The 18303-nt window shown below is 48.3% G+C and overlaps 1 protein-coding gene across 1 annotated transcript; it reads left to right on the plus strand.

Moving 5' to 3' along the window:
- Positions 1–2241: 2241 nt before the first annotated feature.
- Positions 2242–18294, plus strand: LOC146056724 (uncharacterized; the record flags this gene model as incomplete). The annotated part of the gene is made up of 5 exons (XM_083168427.1): positions 2242–3290; positions 4348–4471; positions 4574–4671; positions 5070–5412; positions 18254–18294. Coding segments are annotated over exons 2-5 (567 nt in total), but the record flags the coding sequence as incomplete, so codon positions are not given.
- Between the last annotated feature and the right edge of the window lie 9 nt (positions 18295–18303).

The raw sequence follows: 18303 nt of genomic DNA on the forward strand, positions 1-18303 counted from the left end.
ACAGAAGATAATGCCGATCAAAACCGAATAGATCTAGGCAGAAAGATGAACATAGCTAGCAGCAGGAGAAGCACAAACACAACTTTAAGAGCTATATGTGCAAATGCTAGGAGCTTAGGAAATAAAATCCTAGAACTAATTGCAATAATGACAAGGGATGAACTGGATATTGTGGCTATTACAGAGACATGGTGCAATGAAAATCATGACTGGGACATAGCTATACCAGGATATACTTTATTTAGGAAGGACAGAATGGGAAGAATCGGAGGAGTGGTTGCAATATATGTGAAAAAAAGCATAAAGACTACCTTAATACAAAGTATTGAAGAAAAAACTAAGGCCCTTTGGGTGACAATAGAAAGAGGGGAGAAGGCGATTCTCCGTATAGGGGGTGATCTACAGACCACCAGGTCAGGAAGAGGAACTTGACCAGAACCTATTGCATGACATCAATAAAATGGCATTAAAAGTAGATGTGATAATCATGGGAGACTTTAATCTACCTGATGTAAACTGGGAGCTGCTTGTTGCAAGTTCCACCAGAAGTAGGGACATTCTGAATTCCTTGCAAGGAGCATCGCTCCAGCAATTGGTGAGGGAGCCCAATCCTAAGGACGCAATATTAGACTTAATACTTACAAATGGTGACAGTATATCTGATGTAAATGAGGATGAAAACCTGGGAACTTTGTAAGGGATTCTTTGGCAGAGTGGAGGAACTTGGAAGGAGTGCAGGAGAAGTGAGAAAAATTAAAAAGTGCAATACTGAAAGCAACAGAACTTTGTATCAAAAGAGTTAGGAATAACACAAGTAAAAGGAAGCCATTGTGGTTTGCAAAAGATGTAGCAAGTATTGTGAAAGCAAAAAAGACGCAGAATAATGAGGACAAAGAGGTGTATCTTGTTAGACAGAAGGAGGCTAAGAAGGTAATCAGATGTGCAAAAGCACAGACTGAAGAGAAAATGGCCCAGTCAGTGGGTAAAGGGGGGAATTCTCTTTTTAGGTATATAAGTGAACGAGAAAAACAGAAAGTGGAATAATAAGACTAAAGAAAGAGTGGAAGTCTTCTTGAGTGGGACAATGTAATAGCAGATCATATTAATAATTATTTCTGCTCAGTATTCACTGCTGAAAGAGAGGGGAAGGGGCCACAGTTAAGTTGCAAGTATAGTCAGAAAAATGAGGGAGAAACAAGTACATTTACAGAGGAGAAAGTCTTTACAGAACTCTAAAAACTAAAAGTGGATAAATGGGGCCAGATGGGATACATCCAATGATACTAAAAGAGCTTAAAGGGGAGCTGGTAAAACTAATAACAGAATTAGTTAACCAGTCACTAGCTACTGGAGTAATCCCAGAGGACTGGAAAACAGCGAATGTAGTCCCGCTGCACAAAAGTGGAAGAAAGGAAGAGGTAAGCAACTATCGACCAGTGAGCCTTACATCTTTAGTAGGGAAATTGATGGAAACACTCTTAAAACAAAGAGTAGAATATCTCAAAACCAGCAATTTACAGGATCCGAAACAGCATGGGTTTACTGGGGGAAGATCATGTCAAACAAATCTTATTGACTTTTTTTGACTGGGTGACTAAAGTAATAGATCAAGGTGGGGCTGTAGATGTAGCTTATCTAGACTTTAGTAAGGCTTTTGACACTGTCCCACATCGCAGACTGTTAAAATCCAATCCCAAGCTTTCAAGTTTATTTAAGATAGTTGAATGGATAAGAGCGTGGTTGCAGGAAGGAAAACAGAGAGTTGTATTAAATGGAGTACAGTCAAAGGAGGTCATGGTTGCAAGTGGGGTACCCCAGGAATCTGGGGCAAGGGGAGTCGATCCACATGTTCCCCTTGTCGGCATTGCAGCGTCGGGATTTCCATACCAATCCCCTGCCAGACGTGTGTCTGATCCAAGTGCACTATCGTGCAGGTCTCCTTTTTTTTTTTTTTTTTTTTTTTTTTTTTTACGAGGACAGAGCTGTCCTTGGGATGAGGACTGCTCATTTACCAAAAGTGATATCCAAATTTCATATGAATCAGGAAATTGTGGTTCCAGCTTTGGACTCTATGGAGATGACTCCCGAGGAGTGTTCTCTGAACCTAGTGCGAGCCTTAAAAATCTATGTAGACCGCCGAACCACTTCTATACGTTAGTCCGATTCCTTATTCATTTTATATGGATTTCACAAACAGGAATGGCCAGCAACAAACAGACTTTAGCTCGCTGGATTTGGCTTGTAATTCCGCAGGCTTATGAACAGGCCCAGATTCCCTTACCTACATATATATCTGCACATTCTACCAGGTCCGACGGACCGTCATGGGCAAGCCGGCAACGTGGTTCTCTATCCACACATTCATTAGATTCTATGCCTTTGATACGTTCGCCTCCCAGGAGGCTTCCTTAACTTGCTGGATACTTCTGGTCCCTCAGGCGAGTACCCTCCCTTGACTCTGAGTGCTAAGTGAATTTGTCAAAATTGGTGTGAAAATTGGCAAGCAAACATTTTTATTCATCACAGTGATCTGGAATATTTACCTTTTTATATAGAAAATATAATCCTTTTTGTACAAATTTTGAATTTATATAACAAATGTAAGCGAAGGTGGCATTTTTAGCAGAGATTTTAACAGAGATTTTGGCACTCAAAGGATTAAGTATTGCTTTCGAACATCCTCAATGTGGCGGTGACCATGAAACCCGAAGAAGAAAATGGAAGTTACCTTGGGTTAACTCTTTCTTCGAAGCTCATGTCTGCCACAGGGTGCCCACCCTAACACGTCTGATAGCATATGGCATATATTGGTATATATGGGTGTGTCATGTGTGACCATGGCCCTCCTTTTAATTTGTGAGTACACTAGGGTGTCCATTACCTTTCTTCTTCCTTTTCGCTTCCTGCTGGTTGACAAAACTGAGGAGATGAGCATGGAGGCGGGGTTATAGAATCCTAAAAGCTTTGATGTTTGGTGCCTGATCCTCTGGATCCGCCTACAACCCCGGTGTTAGCCCTGTGGCTCCCATGAACCTCAAAGAAAGAGAAGTAACCGGAGGCAAGTCTACAATAACTCTCATTTTCCCAATACACAGGATTACACAGTAGTGAAGAAGACATCTGGTGGTGAGCATGAGACACCCAGTAGTCATCCCTGTGTGTCAGAAGGACAGAAAAGGACCCAGAGCCCCATAACAGGGCCCACACCTCACTCACTGATACATGGGAGAGACAATGACCAGAAGATCCTGGAACTCACCAACAAGATCATTCAGCTGCTGACTAAAGAGGTGACAGATGGGAATGGGACATTATACAGTGATATTGGGGGAGGTGACTACTGGGTATGGGACATTATACAGTGACATCGGGGATGTGACCAGAGAGGTGACTGCTGGGAATGGGACATTATACAGTGACATCGGGGATGTGACCAGAGAGGTGACTGCTGGGAATGGGACATTATACAGTAACACCGGGGGGGATGTGACCGGGGAGGTGACTGCTGGGAATGGGGCATTATACCGTAACACCGGGGGATGTGACCAGAGAGGTGACTGCTGGGAATGGGGCATTATACAGTAACACTGGGGGATATGTTCGGAGAGGTGACTGCTGGGAATGGGACATTATACAGTAACACCGGGGGATGTGACCAGAGAGGTGACTGCTGGGAATGGGGCATTATACAGTAACACTGGGGGATATAACCGGAGAGGTGACTGCTGGGAATGGGACATTATACAGTAACACCGGGGGCTGGGAATGGGACATTATACATTGCATCGGGTGATATGAGCAGAGAGGTGACTGCTGGGAATGGGACATCATACAGTAACACCGGGGATGTGAGCGGAGAGGTGACTGCTGGGAATGGGACATTATACAGTAACACCGGGAATGTGAGCGGAGAGGTGACTGCTGGGAATGGGACATTATACAGTTAGGGCTATTTCACATGCACCAGGAAGCCATGCTGCACACAGCAGTTTACAATTCTAGTAATGGCCACAGCCCTGCAGCCGTCCCTTCCAGTCGTGACATCCGGTTGCAACCGGGCGGTTATTAACTACTGTGCACTGCAAGGCATTTGGCCGTGTGGGGTTTCGCCGCCCGGCAGGACCCACAGCGTGTGAAATAGCCCTTACACCGGGGGATGTGACCGGGAGAGGTGAGTGCTGGGAATGGGGCATTGTACAGTAACACCGGGGGATGTGACCGGAGAGGTGACTGCTGGGAATGGACATTATACAGTAACACTGGTTGATGTGACTGCTCGGGATGGGACATTATACAGTATCACCGGGGGAAGTGTCTGGGTGATGACTGTATCATTGTGTGTGTCAGATTCCTATAAGGTGTCAGGATGTCACTGTCTATCTCTCCATGGAGGAGTGGGCATATATAGAGGAACACAAGGGTCTGTACAAGGATGTGATAATGGAGAATCACTGGCCCCTCACATCACTGGGTAAGAGGAGAATTCATTTTATTGTACAGGGTACAGCAGATATACACAGGTCATCTGCTAATCACACCTGTACAATGTCCTCAGTCACTGTGTCTCCTACAGATGGGCTCAGTAACAGAGATACCCCAGAGAGATGTCCCCGTCCACTGTATACCCAGCACAGTACAGAGGAGAATCCCAGAACCCCACAGGAGAATCAGGTAGGTGGGATTTACACTCACCTCTGTATATCAAAGTGACTGGCACTATATGAATTGCAGCAGCTGTGTGCGTCTTATACACTGATATTCTACTGTGTAATGTCAATAACATCAGACATTACTAATGGGTGTGGTATAACACACTGACAGTCGGGATTCCGACATGTATTAGCCCGACATCGTAATCCTGACTGCACGGCGGGGGGAGCGCAACAAAGCCCCTCGCTGCGCTCGCCACGCTGCGGGCACAGTGGCTCACTGCAATTGGCACCTATTTTATTCTCTCTCTATGGGGGTTGTCGGGAGCAGTCGGGATTCCGACGTTGGGGTAATGACTGTCGGAATCCCGACTGTTGGTGAGTCGTCCGGCACCCTTACTAATGTGGTATTTCTTTTAGGTTCAGTGTGAAGATTTGACTGCTATTAAGGCAGAAGGTACAAAGGGAGAAGAGACGGATGTGACTGATAATAACGCAGAAAATACAGAGGGAGAAGAGACGGATGTGACTGATAATAACGCAGAAGATACAGAGGGAGAAGAGACGGATGTGACTGATAATAACGCAGAAGATACAGAGGGAGTAGAGACGGGTGTGACTGATAATAACGCAGAAGATACAGAGGGAGAAGAGACGGATGTGACTGATAGTAAGGCAGAAGATAAAGATGGAGAAGATACATGTATGAGGGGTGATCAGCAGTGTGAGGAGGTGGAGGAAATCCCTACAGATACCAGCACAGGTGAGGAATAATCACTTATTACATATTTTCCTTGTTCTGCCAATACAGTTTTCTCTTATCCTACACCCTCCTCTGTCAGACCAAACTAATGAGGACAATGCATCTGTTAAGTGGTGGAGTCCAGAGCCATCATCCCCTAATATACTCCTGCTCTCCCCTCACATCATGTCACTGTGTGTTAGCAGCCTAGAGATCTGACCAGTCTCCTCCCCACACTCTCTGGTGCATCTCATACATCAGCAGCCATCAGCCCCTATTATACTCCTGCTCTCCCCCTCACATCATGTCACTGTGTGTTACCAGCCCAGAGATCTGACCAGTCTCCTCCCCACACTCTCTGGTGTATCTCATACATCAGCAGCCTATAGACCCTATTATACTCCTGCTCCCCCCTCACATCATGTCACTGTGTGTTACCAGCCCAGAGATCTGACCAGTCTCCTCCCCACACTGTCTGGTGTATCTCCTACATCAGGAGCCATCAGCCCCTATTATACTCCTGCTCTCCCCTCACATCATGTCACTGTGTGTTACCAGCCCAGATATCTGACCAGTCTCCTCCCCACACTCTCTGGTGTATCTCATACATCAGGAGCCATCGGCCCCTATTATACTCCTGCTCTCCCCCTCACACCATGTCGCTGTGTGTTAAGGCCCCCATACACTATGCGATTTAGGGCCGATTTCATCCGATTTCGGCACTTTGTGCCGATAATCGGATGAAATCGGCCCAAAATCGTAGGTATGTGACATTTGATCCGATCCGATGCGCGGTCCCGTGCGCATCGGACCGGATCAGGGAGGTCGGACGGTCTGTACATACGATCACGTCCGACCTCCCTGTATGCATATGCCTGCCACCTGACAGGCATATGCATACAGACACCGGGGGAGTAGTGGGGGCGGGCAGCGGTGGTGGGGGCGGCCAGCGGCGGTAGTGGGGGCGGGCAGCGGCGGCAGGGACGGGCGGCGTTTGCGGTGAGTGAGTGTACTTACACATAGCAGCAGCGGCGGGGACGAGACGCGCAGTGGCGGCTATTATATTTTTAAAATACTTGTCAAATGACCGGCCGCTCTCTGATTGGCTGAGAGCTCTCCGGCCAATCAGAGAGCGGCCGGTCATTTGACAAGTATTTTAAAAATATAATAGCCGCCACTGCGCGTCCCGTCCCCGCCGCTGCTGCTATGTGTAAGTACACTGCGCTCACCGCAAACGCCGCCCGTCGCCGCTGCCCGCCCCCACTACCGCCGCTGGCCGCCCCCCACCACCGCTGCCCATCCCCACTACTGCCGCTGCCCGCCCCCACTACTGCTCACCGCCCTGCAGCTCCCCGGGTTTTTTTTTACATGGGATAAATCGCATGCGATTTATCCCATGTAAAAATGGCACATCAAGTGCCAAATTGTATGTGAGCCTCCCGGGGAGCTGCCGGGCGGCTCGCAGGTAAATTGGGTCCGACTTGTCCCTAGGACAAGTCGGCCTAATGTATGGGGGCCTTTACCAGCCCAGAGATCTGACCAGTCTCCTCCTCACACTCTCTGGTGTATCTCATACATCAGGAGCCATCAGCCGCTATTATACTCCCGCTGGAGTAGTGGTAACCAGTGACCAGGACATGCTGCCAGTATACCCCACAGCTACTGTGCTGCACCGTGTATAGTGTGAGAGAGAAGTGACTGGCTGCACAGTGTCACTGGCTTATGTAGGTTCCTGTCCCATAGTACTAGCTGGGCAATGTAAGCTGGGGTAATGTTACTTCCCTCAGTCTGAATGTCTCCGTGGCTGGGTCTATGCAGTCTGCTTGGTGATCCCATTGTATTGTATGTTATGACCATACTTTGGGGGTCTTTCTAGTTTGATCGTTCCCCTGCGCGTTCACGCGGGGAGCGATGTTTTCCTATTGTGCATCAGCATTGATTCGTATGTGCAGGCTTCGTTTGGGAACGGACGTGGCGACTTGTATAGTCCCCTGCCATACGTCACTGGATGTCAGCTGCCCGCCCTCCTCCCGTACAAGGGTGCCGCAAATCTGAGTCACCAGAGAGTGACTTATATGTGCGAGCGCTGTAGGAATCATTCGATGGTCAGCGGCCATCCATTCGCATGCGTGCGGGGGTGTTCGTGCGGGCGGTGTTTAGTTGATAAATTTCTCAGCTCTGCGAGTCAACCAGAATGACCTCCTTTATCTGTGTAACAGTCACATTTGCTGTATGTACATATAGAGATGTAATAAGTGGTTGTGGTTGGTAAATTCATATCAGACATCATGGACTCACTCATGGTATTATCCTATATGTATATGTGGTCCTCAGCGCCTTACACAGTATATAACAGAAACACTGCAAACATAACCAGAAATAGGGAAAAGATGGTACAGAACATTGCATTATAACTAGGTGTCCGGAAGGAATGGGAGCCAGTGTAGGGCCTGTAGGAGAGGGGGCAGAAGCCGTCAGTTGGAGAACATGAGCTGTGGACAGAGATGGACGTTGGGGAGGACACATAGGACAATAAATACAGAACCAGCTCTCTAACGGGGGGTGGGAACTGGGGGCGCTTATTGTGGGTAGCTTCTCAGCAGCTGCAGCTGCAGCTCAGCAGCTGCTATAGAAACAGGGTAGTCAATCCGGTACTTGTTTCCTAGCACGGCGCCTACGATATTAAATTTATGGCATCTAATCGCATCGCATGCGGGCATATGGCATGCGATACGATTTTAAATTGTATAAACCCCTATACGATTTTTAATTGTATAAGCACCCTAATGGGTGCTTACAATGTTAAATGCACCCCCCATGCCACCCCCCAGTATCGACGCCGTACACGTCCTCCGACCTTTTCATACCCCCACTATCCACGACGGTTTGGAGTTGATTTTATATAGTGTGGCGAGCACAGCGAGCCACCGAGCATCACTTCACATGTATTCCACGTCACCTTGCGGGGCGCCGGGTGCTCGCCACACTATATAAATACTACTCCACACCGACGTGGATAGTGGGGGTATGAAAAGGTCGGAGCACGCGTACCGCTGCGCTCGCCACGCTTCGTGTTGACGTTGATGGTACGGGTGGCGTGGGGGTGCATTTAAAATTGTATAACATCGCATGGCATCGCATACCATCGTATGCCTTTATGGTATGCGATGCGATGGGCGTGCTAGAAAACAAGTACCGTCAATCCTGCATATACATATAGGGAAAAAGAAAGAAGCCGCACTAAACCAATTCAAAAGGACAATGCTGGAAATATTTTTAAAAATTATATAAAAAAAATAATAAAAGATTGGATGGTCTTTACAAAGTTTTAATAAGACATATGGTATAGCATTACTGTATTATAAACCATTGTAACAATCACCGGGTAAATTATAGGGATGCGGTCATTTGGTCGACAGTCATTAGGTCGACATGAGAAAAGGTCGACATGGTTCTAGGTCACAGTCAAAAGGTCAACATGGGGCTTTTCACTGTTTTTCGAGCCGACGTGCCGACAGGCGGTATTTCATGCCCTACCATCTACTAGGGCATGGTGGGAGAATAAAATAGTGTGCCGAGCGCAGCGGTGCACTTGAAACTGTGTCCATGTTGACTGTGTCGACATTCAGGTAAAAAAACAGTGAAAAACCCCATGTTGACCTTTCGACCTTTTCCCATGTCGACATAATGGTGTCGACCTAATGACTGTCGACCATCATGCTGTAGACCAAATGATCCCAACCCAAATGATATAAAATGTCTACTCATAATTAAGAGAATGCAATGAATTGGAGAGTCCGTTCCTAGTTATACCCTATACGGACAGCAAGTATATAGTAACTGCCCCTGGATGTGCTGGCAGGAGAACAATGTCTGCTCTCTGTCCATGTGGTCGGCCTAATGCTGGAATAATTAACCAATATCCACAGGTAATGTAGTTGGGGACAGAATGTTGTTATATCCGGAAGTTCCAAGCCAGAGGTGAGGTCTGCGGGGCCATAACAGCTTGTGTCACTTCTCCCCTGGTGCAGATACCTGCAAAGTCGGTATGATTGGGGAATCCTGTAGGGTTGGTCCGGACTGGGATCCAATATTCTTGGGGGTTTTTTGTCATGAATTTTGACACCGTCAACATGGACACTGAAACCGGATGGAGTCAAAATCCCGGCGGTTGATATAACGACGCCGGAATCTCAACCACCGCAATACCGGCAATTTCTCCCTCTATTCGTGGCGAGCGCAGCGTGCCTGCAAGGGGGGCCATCCACAGCCCCCCCTTGTTGGTGTTTCGGCGTTGGTATTTTGACCGCCAGGATTCCGAACGGTGGGATTTCGTGCTGAATCTACTGAAACGTAGCACCGCGTCCCCTCAAATGGCTCGCCGCGCCAGCCATGCTTTGGACACGGTGCATTGCTGTGCTCGGCACACTATTTTATTCTCCCACCCCTGCCTTAGTGGATGGTAGGGCATGAAATACCGCCTGTCGGCTCAAAAAAAAGTGAAAAACCCCATGTCGACCTTTTGACCTACCCCATGTCGACCTAATGCTTGTGTCGACCTAATAACCCATGTCGACCTAGTGGTCTCAACCTAATTCTTGTAGACCTAGTGACTGTATCCCATTAAAACTTTGTAAAGACCATCCAATTAAAAAAAAAAAAAAAAAAATCATATTTATTTTTAATATTTCTCCTTCATCCACTAGGTGGCACTGGAGATCAGAGTAAGGAATAGAGGGTGACCATTAGGAGCATGGGCACTTCAGTAGTGTGGCTTGCTCCTCCCCTCTACTACATACTTAGCGCCATGGCAGTTGTCCTCTTTATTTCACCCGCTCCTCCCCTCTACTACATACTTAGCGCCATGGCAGTTGTCCTCTTTATTTCACCCAATACCCTTGTGCTCTTTCTTTGTGCGCATTGTGGGTTGTTTGGTGTGTGCTGGGCAGACATAACAGGAGGCAGTGCAAAACCTCATAAGGTTGCTTGCAAGAGGTGTCATGCTAAATTTACACCTCAGGTGGCTGCCTCCCCAACCGGACATCCCGGTTTGGGCATCCCAATTATCAGAAGTGATTTTCAATCTATCCTCAGAGTTATCTGCCTCTCAGAGTGACAGGGAGGCCGCCAGGACTCAGCAGGCTGGGTTAACCTCAGCAGTGGAGTTGCTTACCAGGGCCTTGACCCCCGGCCGCTCCAGCCCCACTGGCCCCTCCTGCCCCACAGGCCCCTCCACCGGTCACTGCTTCCAAAAGAGTTTTTGCAAGCATTGATACGGCAGGGTTGGACAATGACATTCACCATCTCGAGGAGGGCGAGTTCCAGGACCCGCAGGAGGAGGACCAACAGGTTTATGAACCTGTTTCCCAGGGTTTGGAAGATCTCATTGATATGGTAAAATCTACTTTCAACGTAGCTGACTCAGATCTCCCACTAGAGCGCCCTCACCTGTTTGGACTGCATCCTCAGGAATGCTTGGCTTCATCCTGACAAGCGCTTTCAGGTCTCTCAAAAGCTTCTGTCTTCATACCCTTTCCCTGCAGACAGCAGAAAGGCCTGTGAGACGCCTCCTTCAGTGGATTTGTCTGTCTCTCTCAAAGAAAACAGTATTGCCAATCCCGGGTGCCTCCTCCCTGAAGGACATTTTCTCTGCAGCCGGAGTTCTTTAACGGCCAGCGCAGGTAAGGTGATGGGTAAATAAGGTGATGGAGATCTGGGCATCCCAACTCTCTAAGGCGCTCACTAGATACCAGGAACTTAGTGCGCTATCCACCTTGGCACATTAAGTAGGCTTCGGCCGATGTCATTGAGGCGTTGACTGACGTATACAGGGTCTCCTCCCACATCTCGGCGCTTTCCATCTCTGCACGCAGAGCTTTCTGGTTGCTCCAGTGGCAGGCAGATGCAGAGTCCAAGAGGGCTGTGGAAGCCTTGCCTTTCCAAGGAGATTTTCTTTTTGGTCCTGAACTGGACAAAATGATTTCTCAGGCCACTGGAGGATAGTCAACTTTCCTACCCTCATCGGCTTCCCCTTCCTCGCCTAGGTGGCCGGTTCAGAGCCCATCCTTTTTGATCTGTTTGCCCCCAGCAGCGCTTTCGTGGCCGCCCCAAGCCAGGCGCTTCCACTGGCCGTGGGGGAGAAGGACGTGGAAAGGGCTCTTCCCTCTCCACCCAGGAGGCAAAAGCTTCTCCTAAAACTTCAGCATGACTCTCTCCCCTCCCACATAGGGGACTCCAGGGGGGAGTTCATCTGTGTCTGTTCAAAGACATTTGGTTCCAATCCACCCACGATCGCTGGGTTCGGAACCTCATTGCTTCGGGTTGCAGGCTGGAAGTCCATTGAATCCCTCCTCCCAGGTTCTTCACAACAGGTTTGGCAGCTTCGCTAGACCACGGTACCGCCCTGTTAGCTGCTGTATAAAAGTTGTTGGATGCAGGAGTGGTGATTCCGGTCCCTCCAGACCAGAGGTTAGGATTTTATTCCTCTCTTTTTCTCGTGCCAAAGCCAGGCGGCTCCACACGACCGATCCTCAATTTAAAAGACCTGAATCCCTATTTGAGGGATGCACGATTCAAGATGGAATCTTTAAAGTCAGTCATTGCAGGTCTGGAACAGAAGGAGTTCTTGGTGTCTTTGGACATCAAGGTTGCTGGTGTTTGTTTTCTAGCAGGGCGCCCAGTACACATTTTGCGTACTGGGTTATTCTCCGTAGTGAAATCGTATCGCATCGCGCAGCGTTTATAGTGGTGTGCGATGTGATGCAATGTCCATATAAAGTGCAAAGGAGTGATTCTGCAATGAAATATCACATACGATATCAGTGCACCAAATGCGATGCGATATTTCATTGTACAAGCACCCATGCCATGAGATGTGATGTGTGCCTAGTATGAGATGTGATGGGTGCTTACAATTGTTTAGCGTCACCCCCGGTATCAAAGCCACCCCGAAGTATGGCGAGCAGCGGCGGAACGCGTCCTCCGACCTTTTCATACCCCCACTATCCACGTCGGCATAGAGTTGATTATATGTAGTGTGGCGAGCCCCCGAGCCCTAAGCGTGGCGAGCGGACACGCAATACATGTAAAGTAATCCGCGGGGCTCGCCACGCTTCAGGCTCGGTGGCTCGCCACACTACATCAAATCACCTCCACACCGACGTGGATAGTGGGTGTATGAAAAGGTCGGAGGACGTGTTCCGCTGCTCCTCGGGGGGCTCCCTGCGCTCGCTATGCTTCGGGGTGGCGTGGATAGTGCTGGTGTTTTAGGAACACATTCACACCTGCACATTCATACAGCTGACTCGGTAATGACGACATGTGTGAACTAATAACTAATTTACTTAAATAATTTGATTAATGTAGCATAAATAATTAAGAACATTCATTAATAATTAAAATATAATAACTTTCAAATCAGAAACAGTAATGATTAAAGAACAAGAAGAATAGAAGTATAAATGAAAACATGATTATTCGTCCTTTGTGAGGCGCTTCAGGGCCTCAATTATACGGAGGAAAGGGTCCTCAGCTACCAAAGTTTTGCGCCACATGAACTCCGTTAGGTATGACTGGAGCTCATGCCGCGCAGTGCCTCTTATTGCGCTTATTCCGCCACTTGCATGCGCCCTAAAGTTGTTCCACGTTTTGGGTGTGGACCCCTGTAGCCGGATCAATAAAATTGCATCGGTGGTTCAACGTGAAATTATGATATCCAGCCAGTTCAAGTTGGGCGGTAGAATATGCCCTCCAGCAGTCTGTATATATGGTCGTGCCCGGCTCTATAGTCTGCTAGATGGAGTCCATTAACGTTGTGGCATCACGCCTGGGCACCATTTGCAGGAAGCACTGGCCGGTCTCCCGGCATATCCCTCCGAATATCCACTGCTGTGGAAGAATGTGGCCAGCGTTGTTTTTCCTTTTCACAAAAAGGGTCTCATCCACTTTGACGATGTGGTCAGGTCCACCAATCCTCCGCTGGGGCTGCCCCATTATATCCATGGCGCATGCCTCACGCATCCAGTGGTTACACAGGACAGCCGTCTTCTTGGATATGTCCAGCTTCTTGCTGCAATATTCGATAGACGTCTGCTCCTGGATCCACGAATAAATGAACCGCAGCATGGTGACAAACGACAAGCGGCAGCCTGGAAACCAGTGTGCCGCTCTCAGGCTCACTTTCAGCCGACACACTTTAACATGGCAGCGTCACATCGACTCCTTTTATAGAAAGGCCCATTTGCACAATTCTGCGCCACCGGAAGCAGATCATGAGCTTGGAAAAAGGTGACAGCCTCCTCCTCCGTCTGCGGCAGCGAGATCACATTAATAAATCCAGTCATCTCGATAATATCAATGAAACAGCATATAATCTCCAAAAATCACCATCAGCTCGGAGGTAAGCTTCTTCTCAAGAAAGAATATCACCTCAGAGTGATTTCTGAGAGGATCTGACAGGGGGCGGGAATGACAGGGAGTGGGAATCGCATTGCATGCTACTACTATACGCGATGTGATGCAATTTCAGGACATTTGTGTACGTAATAAATCTGGGCGCCCTGCTAGGAAACAAGTACCAGGTTGCCTACTGGCACGTTCCCATATGGCCGGCTCACCAGGCTTTTCTAAGGTTCGCCACCTGAGACCTTAAGTTTCAGGCCTTACCGTTCGGTCTGTCCTCGGCTCCCAGGATCTTCACGAAGATCATGGCGGTCATGATGCAGGTTTTGCGGTCTCAGGGCATAACAGTAGTGCCTACCTGGATGACCTTTTATTAAAACCATCCTCCAGGGAACAACAACTTTCCAATATTCAGCAGCTCCTGCTTTGGCAAGGCTGGATCCTCAACCTGCAGAAGTCTCAACTTCAGCCCTCGCAGCGCCTGTTGTTCCTGGGGGTGATCCTGGACACAGTCCTGCTCAGAGTTTTCCTGCCGCCAGACAAGGTACTCTCTCTCTTCAGCTCCTGGTTTGTGCGGTGCTCCAAAAGTGAAAGGTGTCTATACATCTTTGCACCGCCTCATGGGGAAGATGGTGGCGAAGCTATTCAATATGGTCGGTTTCGCTCCCGGCCGTTCCAGTTATTCCTTCTACACCAGTGGTCGGGATCGTACCTCACCATCCATCACAGGATCCTGCTCTCACCTTGGGCTAGATTATCCCTGGCTTGGTGGCTCAACACCTCCAACCTTCTGTAAGGAAAGAGGTTCGGCATCTGGTCCTGGACTCTTTTAACCACGGATGCAAGCCTCTCGGGTTGAGGAGCTGTCACTCTGGGCCACCAGTTCCAGGGTCTTTGGACTACACAGGAGGCATGTCTTCCCATCAATGTGCTGGATCTCCGGGCGATTTACAACGCCTTGATGGAAGCGTCGGACCTTCTTCTCAGCATTTCAGTCCGGGTTCAATCGGACAATGCCACGGCGGTGGCGTACATCAACAAACAGGGTGGCACACGCAGCAGAGCCGCCATGAGAGAAGTCAGCCGGATACTGCTCTGGGCTCAAGACCACCTTGAGTCCATCTCCGCAGTCTTTATACCGGGAGTGGACATTTGGGAGGTCGACTATGTCAGCCGCCACAAGTTTCATCAAGGGGAATGGAAACTCCATCCACAGGTCTTTCAGTGTGTCATCCACCGGTGGGGTTGCCCTCAGATAAATTTGATGGCCTCTCGCCTCAACCATCAAGTGCCTCTATACTGTGCGAGGACTCAGGATCTGGCAGCAGTGAGGGTGGACGCCCTCACTCTGCCCTGGGATTACCAGTTTGTGTACCTCTTCCCTCCATTTCCGCTGTTACCTCGGATTCTCCAGAGAATTTGCAGGGAGCCAGTGACGGTGCTCCTGATAGCACCAGATTGACCACGCCGCTCTTTGTTCACCACCCTAACATCCCTGCTCATGGACAAGCCATGGCCTCTGCCGTTGCAAGACAATCTTCTTTCTCAAGGCCCTTTCCTCCATCTGGCCTTAGGTCTTCTGCATTTAACGGCTTGGCTACTGAAAGGGCCATCCTGAGGAAGGCAGGCATTCCTACAGCTGTAATCCCCACCATGCTGCGAACCAAGAAGGAGGTTAAAATACAAAGTTCAGACGGAGACAACACTGGCGCTAAAAATATATATATAAGTATAGGAAAGCCTATCAAGGTATCTTTCAAAGGCCAATATACAATTCTCCCTGTGTGAAGTCTGTGCTTATAGAGACCGGCAGGAAACAGGGTGCGTACCCCAACTCACTCATAAATGAGGATGTACGTTCCTATCAAGGTATCTTTTTTTGGAGGCCAGACGATGGGTATTTTTCACACAAGAATCTCTTTAATACAACTTCCTCCAAAACAGGATACAAATAAAACAATAAAAGGTGATGAGGACACATACAATGGATTCCAGACTTTCAGATGGGCAGATGTTTAACAGCAAAAAAAAAAAACTACAACTGGAATGATGTTCGGACTCGTATCCCAGGTGTATCTTGCTTCAAGCCACAGTCTGTCAATCTGGATCCAAGATTATCCAAGAAGGAGGTTACTTTGGCCAATTACTACCGAATCTGAAGGGCTTATGTCTCCTGGTGTGAGGTGTGTCAGGTGTCACCTAGGACTTTTTCAAGCTGGCTCGACTCCTCCTTTTTCTTCAGGCGGGGCTTTCGGCGCGCTTGCGTCTGGGTTCCCTGAAGGTCCAAGTATCTGCTTTGTCCATATTCTTCCAAAGGAAATTGGCCTTGTTACCTCAGGTACAGACTTTTTTTCAGGGGGTTTTACGCCTTCAGCCTCCTTTGCAACCTCCCACTGCGCTGTGGGATTTGGTTCTCTCATTCTTACAGTATCCGCTTGAACCTTTGGAGTCGGTGGACCTCAAATTCCTTAGCTGGAAGACTGTTCTCTTTTTGGCTCCGGCTTCGGCCAGGAGAGTTTTGGAGTTCTGTCCTGTTGCCCTCCTTTTTTGATCTTTCATGATGATAGGGCAGAGTTACGTACTAACGCGTCATTCTTCCCTAAAGTCATCTCTTGTTTTCACATCAATCAGCCGATTGTTTTGTCTGCTTTCACAGGTGACTCTCCAGAATCGCGGCCTCTGGATGTCGTCCGGGCTCTAAGGATCTATGTCTCCAGAACTACCTCGTTACGAAAGTCGGACACTTTGTTTGTCCTTTATGACCCGGCCAAACCAGGTTGGCTGGCGTCTAAGCAGACTGTGGCTAGATGGTTAAGACTGACATTCGTCAGACTTACGTGGCGGCTTCGCTGCCTCCTCCATCTGCCGTTTCAGCTCACTCTACTCGATCGGTGGGTCCCTCTTGGAAAGCTGCCCAAGGTGTGTCTCTACAGCAGCTCTGTTGAGGGGCTACCTGGTCGACAAAGAACCTTTGTCCGTTTCTACAGGTTCGATTTCTTTGCAGCCCAAGCCTCTCAGTTTGGCTGAGCGGTGTTAGTGGGTTCCCGGCGCCATCCCGCACAGGAAGAGTGCTCTGGGACGTCCCCACTGTGATCTCCAGTGCCACCTAGTGAATGAAGGAGAAAATGGGATTTTGTACTTACCAATAAATCCCTTTCCCTTTCTTTTATTTCCAGCATTCTTCTTTTGAATTGGTTTAAGCGCTGCTTCTTTATTTTTCTCTATTGTTGAGGATAGATAGGAGCAAAGTTACAGCAATACGGGCTAGGGATGACCAGTGAGCGGATGAGGGTCTTTAGTTGTCTCCAGGGTGAGAAAGGGTCTGATCCTGGAAGCTGCCAATACTGGGACAGGGACTGATTGTGGGATTGTAAGAAAGGGTGGAGGTCAGGATGACGCTAAGACTGCGGCCTTGCAGCATCGATGGTGAGGTGTCAGTGGATAGTAACATCAAGGATAGTGAGGGGATCGCAGATGGTGGGGAGACAATCAGCTCAGTCTTAGGGGAATATTTACTAAAGGTCCATTTCAAATTCGATATTAATCGATGTTGGGCTTCCAGGACTAAAACACACATTTACTGACAGTTGGATTTTTATATTCATTTTTAAATGTTAGTAAATGTCTCCTAGCCCAGGAAGTCCGGCATCGATTAAGAGAAAATTCAAAGCAATCAACATCGCCCTTTAGTATATATATCCCTCAGGCTGGGTACACACTTATAGATATATCTGCAGAACAATCGATCTATAGATATATCTGTGGACGGATCGGGCAGCTTGTTCTCCGTACATCCTGACCAATCCATGGAGACTGATGTCACAACTGGGCGCCGTGCAATTACCTGGGCCGGCCAATTCAGCTGCTGATCAGTGCTGGCTACTGGTGCGGGTGTACGGGAGGTCAGGAGATTGCCCTTAGACACAGCACGATGCACCAACTAGCTTTAGAGATGTTGACCATCGGCTGTGTTGCAGAGCTGACGCGCTATGGGGGTTATTTTGGTTCACTCCTTCTGACAAATTCCTTCTTAGAAGGACAAAACCATGTGCACTGCAGGTGGGGTAGATGTTACTTGTGCAGAGAGAGTTAGATTTGGGTTGGGGTTTTGCTTCAAAGTGATATCTATATTGCAGTGTAAAAATAAAGCAGTCAGTATTTTCCCTGCACAGAAACAAAATAACTCGCCCAAACCAAATTCTCTCTGCACATGTTACATCTGCCCCCCTGCAGTGCACATGGCTTTGTTCTTCTAAGAAGGAATTTGTCAGAAGGAGTGAACCAAAATAACTCCCTATGTCTGAACAATGTCATTCACAGACCTATGACTGACGGACCAGCGATATATTGCCCAGTGTGTGCGCAGCATTAGACATGTTCAGTTTAAGTACTAAAACATCCATGAACATTTGCTTCTCAATGTAATCAATTCTGTCTGTTGTCATTCATCTGTTTCCAGTAGATGGGCGCACAAGCAGGAATACCTCGGAGGAAGATCTCATTGTGTCTTCA

Source organism: Crinia signifera, unplaced genomic scaffold (assembly GCF_055691185.1).
Source record: "Crinia signifera unplaced genomic scaffold, ASM5569118v1 HAP2_SCAFFOLD_867, whole genome shotgun sequence".
Classification (NCBI taxonomy): Eukaryota; Metazoa; Chordata; class Amphibia; order Anura; family Myobatrachidae; genus Crinia; species Crinia signifera.